This window comes from Taudactylus pleione, unplaced genomic scaffold, assembly GCF_031769625.1.
Source record: "Taudactylus pleione unplaced genomic scaffold, aTauple2 ptg000704l, whole genome shotgun sequence".
NCBI lineage: Eukaryota > Metazoa > Chordata > Amphibia > Anura > Myobatrachidae > Taudactylus > Taudactylus pleione.
The window spans coordinates 603,407-613,620 of record NW_028285106.1 but is presented as its reverse complement, the minus strand read 5'-3'; the positions used below and the strand labels follow the sequence as shown (position 1 = coordinate 613,620).

Here is a 10,214-nt window from a genome sequence, read left to right as displayed (position 1 = left end):
TCTTATTCTATTAGTTAGTTCAGTTATACATTAAATAGTTTAATTAGTTCAAAAATAATTATAGCTGACCTTCCTTTCCCCTTATATAAGTCTCTGTGTAGTTATTTCATTATGATTATGGTTGATGGCTTACCCTGCACTGTTAGGAGGGAACACTCATCAGGCGATGGGGAGTTTAATATGTGTATGTATTTATATATATATTATATATATATATAATATCTATTTGTAATTTTTATTTCTTCTTACAGAATGCCTAACTACTTGTATGACACGTACGAGGAGAAGATCCGTCCATGTATAGACCTCATTGACTCACTGAGGTCCCTGGGGGTGGAGAAGGACCTGGCGCTACCGGCGATTGCAGTCATCGGTGACCAGAGCTCCGGGAAAAGCTCCGTTCTGGAGGCTCTGTCTGGAGTCACTCTCCCCCGAGGCAGCGGTGAGAGGATTCTTTTCATTAATTCAGTTCACTACGAAATGTAGACGCAACAGTTACTGCAGTGAGAAAACGCATTTCAGGTGCAAGGATCCTGAAAACATCCATGCCATTATAAAATACATAAAGCACTCATGAAATTAGAAACAACAGATAATACAGTTTAATGTCTGTATTTACTTTTCCCTAAAATAGTTCACAACAGGGCCGGATTGGCCACCTGCCACTTCTGGCATTTGCCAGAAGGACCATGGCCTCAGGGCCGGTTCGAGGAGGGCGGAAGTACCTCCGCGCCGGATGCATGTTATAAGCTCCGCGGGAGAGAAGGGGTGGTGGCAGTGGGCCAGGAAGAGAGGGGGGCGTGCCGTGAGGCCAGGCCCCCCTGACTCGTGGCACGCTCCTCTTAAAGCAAAACCACGCACCCTTTCGCGAGTGTGTCCACGCACAGGGCGGACTGCCAGGGCTGATGTACAGCCCCAGTCTGTCCCTGGTTCACAATAATGACTGTGCCAGATGAATAAAGCAGCACCATTGTGTGCACATCTGCTTATGCTGCAGGAGATGTGCAAAGGAAAAAGAGGCCCCCAGCCGGCATCTCACATCCCATGCCTGCGTCCAAAGATGCAGTATCGGATCAACATCGCGACCACTGGTCGCAATATTAGCAGCAGCGACCGTCTGAGTACTCCTAATGCTACTAAGATTGGCCACCTCATCTGTGTCAGAAGGGGGAGACACTGGCCTCGGCACACCCAGAAAACAGGGTTTGCGTACAGTACATCTCTGAATCAGGACCTGCGTTCCATGGGATAATCTGCTACTGTATGCCTATAATGTGATAAATCATACTATGGAACTATGATACGTGATTTAGTTACTACTCTATGTCTCTGTGTTCTGTAGGTATCGTCACCCGATGTCCCCTGGAGCTTAAACTTGTAAAAAGTGAAAATGGTTCAGAGTGGAAGGGAAAAATCAGCTATAATACCACCAGCCATGAGCTGGGGAACCCCGAGGAGGTGGAGGAGGAAATCATAAAAGGTGAGGAATATAAGCACCTGTCTGATATTATCTGTGTGATATAAGCACCTGCTGGATATTATCTGTGTGATATAAGCACCTGCTGGATATTATCTGTGAGATATAAGCACCTGCCGGATATTATCTGAGTGATATAAGTACCTGCCGGATATTATCTGTGTGATATAAGCACCTGCCGGATATTATCTGTGTGATATAAGCACCTGCCGGCTATTATCTGTGTGATATAAGCACCTGCCGGATATTATCTGTGAGATATAAGCACCTGCCGGATATTATCTGTGTGATATAAGCACCTGCCGGATAGTATCTGTGTGATATAAGCACCTGCCGGATATTATCTGTGTGATATAAGCACCTGCCGGATATTATCTGTGTGATATAAGCACCTGCCGGATATTATCTGTGTGATATAAGCACCTGCCGGATATTATCTGTGTGATATAAGCACCTGCCGGATATTATCTGTGTGATATAAGCACCTGCCGGATATTATCTGTGTGATATAAGCACCTGCCGGATATTATCTGTGTGATATAAGCACCTGCCGGATATTATCTGTGTGATATAAGCACCTGCCGGATATTATCTGTGTGATATAAGCACCTGCCGGATATTATCTGTGTGATATAAGCACCTGCCGGATATTATCTGTGTGATATAAGCACCTCCCGGATAGTATCTGTGTGATATAAGCACCTGCCGGATAGTATCTGTGTGATATAAGCACCTGCCGGATAGTATCTGTGTGATATAAGCACCGGCCGGATATTATCTGTGTGATATAAGCACCTGCCGGATAGTATCTGTGTGATATAAGCACCTGCCGGATATTATCTGTGTGATATAAGCACCTGCCGGATATTATCTGTGTGATATAAGCTACTGTCGGATATTATCAGTGTGATATAAGCACCTGCCGGATAGTATCTGTGTGATATAAGCACCTGCCGGATAGTATCTGTGTGATATAAGCACCTGCCGGATAGTATCTGTGTGATATAAGCACCTGCCGGATATTATCTGTGTGATATAAGCACCTGCCGGATATTATCTGTGTGATATAAGCTACTGTCGGATATTATCAGTGTGATATAAGCACCTGCCGGATAGTATCTGTGTGATATAAGCACCTGCCGGATATTATCTGTGTGATATAAGCACCTGCCGGATAGTATCTGTGTGATATAAGCACCTGCCGGATAGTATCTGTGTGATATAAGCACCTGCCGGATATTATCTGTGTGATATAAGCACCTGTCGGATATTATCTGTGTGATATAAGCACCTGTCGGATATTATCAGTGTGATATAAGCACCTGCCGGATAGTATCTGTGTGATATAAGCACCTGCCGGATATTATCTGTGTGATATAAGCACCTGCCGGATATTATCTGTGTGATATAAGCACCTGCCGGATATTATCTGTGTGATATAAGCACCTGCCAGATAGTATCTGTGTGATATAAGCACCGGCCGGATATTATCTGTGTGATATAAACTCCTGCCGGATATTATCTGTGTGATATAAACTCCTGCCGGATATTATCTGTGTGATATAAGCACTGGCCGGATATTATCTGTGTGATATAAACTCCTGCCAGATAGTATCTGTGTGATATAAGTACCTGCCGGATATTTTCTGTGTGATATAAACTCCTGCCGGATAGTATCTTTGTGATATAAGCACCGGCCGGATATTATCTGTGTGAAATAAGCACCTCCCAGATATTATATGGCTGTGTCCTCTGACCTGTCTTGTGTGTAAAAGGATCAATTGACAAAAACAAATGAAAAACATTCTTATGGGTTTTTTTTAGAGGTGTTAATAAAAGTTATTAGTAAAGTTTTGTTTTACTATATGAGGAAATAATAATAGTGGAAGGACGCATAAGACAGACATTTTCTATTATCTCTCAAATACAAATTAAAGTGAATGTTTGCAAAAGATGAGATATATATTGTGGTGAGAGGGGTTGTCTATCACCTGAATTGCCCACATTCCTGTGGGATTAGCTCCCTCCAGGGGAGCCAAGAGTTATTTCTGTCCAGTTTGCAGCAAGGTAGATTTGGAAGTCCAGGTTTTCACAATTACACAGACCCAGCTGCAGTTCATCACCGAGGAACGAGGAACAGGAGGAGCTTAAAACTCTCATACACCCACTGCTCTGGGCACTGATGCCTGTTAGAGGACAGTTAGTAGGGCAATGACGGTAGTGCTAGGGACCAAGGGCTATGCTGGAAGAGCATGGCCGATTGTGGCTGCAAGCCACTGCTGACTACTAAGCATGAGGAGAGCTGGAACCTTTTATGTTAATTTGTATATATGTGTTATATGCCTGTATGTCCAGGCCTAAGCCTATACATGCTAAAGTGCAGTGTCTACTGCTGTTAAAAGACACTGCATTACTGAGTACCTGCCAGTCTTGAGTCCTTATTTCTACACTCCGTGTTACTATATAGATATATATATATATAGCCCCCCCCCCCTGCTCACTGAGAGGATACCTCAGCTCTCTTCATCTGAGGCGCAGATGGAGTGATGTAAACAGGTGTAGTAGGGTAATATACTGACATTCTCTGAGGTGTTAATGAGAATAGGACCAGACCGTCACCAGTTCAGCTCTTTGTTCAAATACATGTATAGACTGCAGCTCACATCCTTGCTGGATCATCCATGAATCTAGACTTATTCCTAGAGCCTATTGCAGTGGCAAACGCAGGATTTCTAGAGGGGGGTTTCCAAATGCTGGATTTTAGAGTGAGTGTGGCCAGACCATGAAGAGGGTAGAATTACTTACTCACTTATCCAGCTTTAATATGCATCATACAAAGTGTATTGTGTGTCATAATCTCAGCATATACAGGACCAGCGATCACAGTAAGCCATTATATGCGGCAGTAGGGCCATCCTGCCTGAGCTGAATGTTTTTATTTCAGATATGGGCTCCATTCCAGGGCATGGGAGCAAGTCCGGGAGTCTGGGGGAGCAGCAGAAGAACCTAGCACTGCCCTGGACATATATGTACATATTGGTCTCCTTATGGACTGGATAGTGTATTATTATACAGTATTAATAATTAACCCTATTGATGGTCTATAGCAGTGCACTCCTAACAGTGCATGTTTTCCACATCTCCTAGTTGGTGCACAGGTATATTTATTACTGGCTGGCACATTTTAAAAGATCCACAGGTGGTGCTAATCATCTCATTTATGATACTGAGAAGAACATGCAGCGCTAGTAACACTCTATTATATTACTATTTCTATTGTGGTCATGGTGTGTGCTGGGGAGGGGGGTTTCCAGGCAGATGGAAACCCCCCCTGCGTTTGCCTATGTATTGGGCACTGAGGGGCACAAACTACTCTAACTCATTTCTATTATAGTTGTTTTTTACAAACAGTAGGTGAAAAGGGGACCAAAACCAGCATAGCACATAGTGCTCCATGGGGACGTAATCCGGATCTGTTTCACACCGATGGCCAAGAATTTCTGATTTCTCCACTGGAACTGTCATTGTTTTCTTAAAACCCCTCACCTTTACCCTGTCAGTCTCTGTAGGTCTCACTTGCCCTATCGCAGCAATGGCTGTCTCCGATAGCAGTCACCTTTGCTTTGGGCATCTCAGGTTAGCTGACTTGCATATATGTAATCTGCAGACAGATAGAATCCTGTTTGGAGTAGAACCCATGCTGTGTCAGAATCCACTGAGACGCAATGCTTCCAATTTGACATGAACCTGAACTTGACCAATTTCAGCAACTATTTGCATAAATAGAAGCAGGGTTCTCTTTAAACCCCTAAATTACACCACACCAGTTATTATGCCCCTGTATGGTACATCCAGTTACCCAGGGCTGTGACATGCACTGATGCCACTATATGGCTATTCCGTAGATAGTTTTTGCCTTCTAAGGGGGTGTTGCCCCAAGTCATTTACCTGATATTGCTTTACCTTTTTCTCATTTGTAGCTCAGGACGCAATGGCTGGTCCAGGGGTGGGGATCAGTTCTGATCTTATAAGCCTTGAGGTCATCTCTCCCGAGGTTCCCGACCTGACGCTCATTGACCTCCCTGGAATTGCAAGAGTGGCAGTTGGTGACCAGCCAAAGGACATTGGAGACCAGGTGAGGTGTTGGACTCTGGCAGAGGTGTCTTCTGGGAATCAGTCATTTGTTGAAGTTGCAGCCATTGTATGGGTTCTATGTAACACTTTTATGCTTTACTACATACAGTATTCAAATTACTGTTCTAAGGGTTGATTGATGTCAAATAGATATAGAATTTCTTGCCCAGGTAAGTAAAGAAGACTTCTTTTGTGAGACGCTCTTTTATTCAAAATTGTGTTTGAACTTTGAAGTGATGATTATATTAAAATATAATTTTTATTAGTAAACTCATTAAAATATAAAATATGACAATTATTATATATTATAATTTAAATTCTGTTTAGAGAGTCAGGAGTCGACCTTCAATGACAGTTAAAATTGGGCGAATATATTTGCTGGTAATTCTTAATTATAAGCTCAAACAATATTTGTCATGTGTAAGACAGGAATCACCTCCAGTCACAGGTAGATGGCGATGTTGTTTTTAAATGATCCCATGCATACAGTACAGAGTTATTATAAAGAAGCAAAATCATTTCATGCATCAAGATTCACTGTACACCAAGAGCCAGAATTGTACACTACTAACATAATCAGGCTATTTAGTTGTATTCAGGGGTGTATCTATAATGGGTGCAGGGTGTGCGGTGCACACGGGTCCCCGAGTCCAGGGGGGTCCACACCGCACACCCTGCACGGAAAGGTATAGTTCCCCTTCAGATACTGTACCCGGAAGTGACGTGAACTGAGGGCGGAAGTACAGTTTCCTGCCCACACAGTCCAGCAAAAAAAGAAAGTTGGCCCCTCGCGGTCTTGCTTCGCTAGCCACGTTTCGGGCTTGGTGGCTCGCTACGCTCGCCACATGATTTCTATTCCCCCTCTATGCCCACTTGGATGGTAGGGAATGACGTTGGACACTGGCTGATTCTACGGAAGGGGATCTAGCTGCTGCCCACCCTGCACCCATACTTTGTCATACTTACCTCTCCAAAGTCCCGCGTCGGGTCTCGCAAGCGCTGTTCAAATGCCGGAGAATGGCTGCCGCGGACATTTTTCCGGCGTTTTGCACCCGTGCTGTGAGAATATCGCCGGGATAATGGCGGCCGCGCCATTTCCCTGGTGATCTGCGCATACGCAATAGACCCTGGGCACACTCTAGTGCCCAGAGTCTATTGATTCTGCTGTCTCCGCCCAGCCGCGTCAGTCAGCTGCCGGACACTGGAGTGAGAGGAGGGGCCCGTGATGGGGGATGCACACGGGCCTCCTCCTCTCTAAAGACACCCCTGGTTGTATTAGTCCATGGGTAGCCAACCCTGGTCCTCGAGAGCTACCAACAGTGCATGTTTTACAAGTCTCCTCACAGAATCACAGATTAAATAATTAGCTCCATCTGTGGATCTTTTCAGTAAGTAATGAATACACCTGTTTACCAGCTAGGTGGTCTGGAAAATGTGAACTGTTAAGCTGGCCACACACTAGGCCAACTTACATCCAACTCGCCAACTAGTTGATTGGTTGGAATGAAAATCTGGTAAGGAATGGGAGTAACTGACGATCAGCAATTTGCTCCTAAATGCCAGAAAACAGATGAAAATGGTCGTTCAGACAAGTTTGTTAAATGTTTGATCTAAACAATTTGTTCAAACAACAGTTTTTGTCCATTTTCCGGCGTTTGGGAGGAAATTGCTGATTGTCATTTGCTTTCATCCCTTACCAGATTTTCATTCCAACCAATCAACTAGTTGGCTGGTTGGATGCAAGTTGGTCTAGTGTGTGGCCAGCTTTAGTAGCTTTCAAGGACCGAGGTTGGCTACCACTGTATTAGTCAATGACAGGTTCCAAAAGCATGAATTCCAGTGTCAGGCATAAACCATTAGTAAATGCTGATAGGTTCAGTACTCTTATTCAATCTATTGCATACTAATATGTCAACATAATGACAGTATTTTAACATGCAGCCTTAACATCAATCTCATTCTTGTATTACTAGCTGAAATATCATGTAGGTATAGACATAAATATATTTATTGTATCTATTCTATTGCACAACTGTAAAGGAACAGCATCCTACAATAAAACAATTAAATATCATGCAGTATGAATTTCCAATATCCTTTATGCATAATCAAATGATGTGTCATAGTGACTTATAGTACATGATTGTTGTGTCATAGTACATAACACCCAAGGATGTAACATTCAGTATCATGTTATGCTGCATAATTTGTAGCATCCTATAAAATGACATCCATATTGCTACACATATATGCAGTGAAAATGTAGGAGTCAGTAAATTAAAATAGGTAAAGTCAGACACCTAAGTGTGTCTCCACTTCTGCTGTCACTCATTGTCCTAGGTATTGGACGAGTGATGAGAGAGTGGGGAGGCTGGTGTCTAGAGAAACAACAGTACAGTGGTTGTCTGTCAAAGATCTCTTAAACTGGGTACACATTAGCCTATGTGTACCCAGCATGATATCGCCGGCAACGGGACCTGCATCTGCAAGTGCATACATGCTTGCCGATGCTGTGTCCGCCGGGTGGGGGTGGGGGGGCATGTCATACTGCATTCTACAGCATGACATCCCCCATCGGCCAATGGGCGATGTCGTTAGCAACCCGCAGGAGCGCGCATATGATGGGTACACACTAGACGATGTACTCGATAAGTTGCTCTGATTCGTGGGATCGGACGACATACGTCTAGTGTGTACACAACTTTAGGGTGTTAGGTGCTCCCTGTTACCAGCTTGGCCTTGCAGGGATCAGTTGCACCAAAATCAGTCAAACTAACCACCAGAAAGGGAGAAGGGTGTGTACCTGCACAGGTAGGATATAGTGAATGTGTCCTTACGATCAGACAAATCTGCACTGTGCTGCATATATAAAAGTCCCGGTCAGCCTCCGTGTACTCGCGCTAATACTCCCTTCTGACACCGGCAGTGCAGGTCAGGCTGGGGTCAGCATAGTGCCGCAAGAGATTTACTCCCCATAACGGTTATTTACGGTTGGTTACTATAATATATAAGATTTGAATTCTCTGCACAATCCCCAGGTACCCCTATTCCCATTTTTTAGGTTGCATAGTGTCTCCAAACACCAGATTGATGTACTGTACCTGATTCAAATCAAATTCAGGTTTGCAAGAGGCAAATGCTGTGTACTGCTGTAAGCTACGCAATGATTTATTAATATAATGCTGTCCATGTAAAAATACCTCATTAGTATTCATGAAATAGGAAAACTTTTGCACTAAAACAATCCAAACGTAATGAAAAAATAAATAAAAGTAAAATATGGGCCACATAGAAGCTAATTTAATAAAACTGTCCAAGCTATATAATATCTCATTATTTTTAAGAGTGTGTTATGACTGGACAACAGTCTGAAGGTCGTTATTCAGAATTTTGACACCAGAAGGTCGACAGGTCCTGAATGTCGACATAGTCATTAGGTTGACCACCAATGTGTAGACATGTCTTTAGGTCGAAATAATTAAATGGTTGACACATTCAAAAGGTTGACATTTAACATATTTGAATATGGGGCAGGATTGAATGATGTGATTATCATAGAACCGCGTCACCAGGCCCCGCCCCCTCCTCTCAGGCCACGGATTCCCGGTAATTTTATACCTATTCTGCCTACTTCACTAGGAGTGGGCGGGATGCAGGAGAAGTGTCTACGCTTCCAGGGATGTGGGGGCTACCCGAAAAATCGGGAGCCTTCCACAGCTTCCAGGAGAGTAGGCATGTATGGAGCAGGATCACCAGCAGCACAGAGTATATCAGGAAATTAGTGATCTGTTAGTAAGTACAGGGCTGCATGTGACAGGGACAGTGACATGATGTGAGGAGGGGAATGGAGGCAGCAGGAAGCCACAGCTGAGAGTTATATAGTGGGAGGAGCAGGGTCCCTCCCCAGCAGCACAGAGTATATCAGGAGATGAGTGATGTGTCAGTGAGGACAGGGCTGCATGTGACAGGGATAGTGACATGATGTGAAGAGGGGTACGGAGGTAGCAGGAAGCCACAGGCTGGTAGTTATAGAGTGGGAGGAGCAGGGTCCCCCAGCAGCACAGAGTATATCAGGAGATGAGTGATTTGTTAATAAAGACAGGGCTACATGTGACAGGGGCAGTGACATGATGCGAGGAAGGAAATGGACGCAGCAGGAAGCCACAGACTGAGACTTATATAGTGGAAGGAGCAGGGTCTCTCAGCAGCACAGAGTATATCAGGAAATGAGTGTTGGGTTAGTGAGGAAAAGGCTGTAAGTGCCTTGATGTTAGGAGGGGGATAGACGCAGCAGGCAGTTAGGAGGGATTGAGTAAAGTTCTAGTCTTCCCCCCGGACAGAGACTGCCCACAGGTCCCCTTCTCTCTTAATACGCCCCTGCTGCCAGCTATAGCAGTGCTATTGCCAGGATAGTTCCTGCCTGAGAAAATAAACAAAATGACTCGCCCTGGAGCTCCACAAGTCAGAATCATCCACAGCAAGCAGGAGAAGGGGTAAATAAATGTGGACACTCTCCAGTCATCACAGAATAACAGCCGCAGAGGTGAGACTCAGTGCAGTGACATTTTTTAGAAGATAAATATAAAGCACCTTTCTACATATA

At 44.2% G+C, this 10,214-nt stretch overlaps 1 protein-coding gene across 1 annotated transcript in view; it reads left to right on the top strand.

Moving 5' to 3' along the window:
* The first annotated feature begins 252 nt into the window (after positions 1–252).
* Positions 253–10,214, top strand: part of LOC148477622 (interferon-induced GTP-binding protein Mx3-like) — a 123,788-nt gene continuing 113,826 nt past the window's right edge. The window contains exons 1-3 of the mRNA XM_088456444.1: positions 253–442; positions 1,343–1,480; positions 5,458–5,612. Of these exons, the coding sequence (XP_088312570.1) occupies positions 253–442; positions 1,343–1,480; positions 5,458–5,612 (483 nt within the window). The remainder of the gene's footprint in view (positions 443–1,342; positions 1,481–5,457; positions 5,613–10,214) is intronic.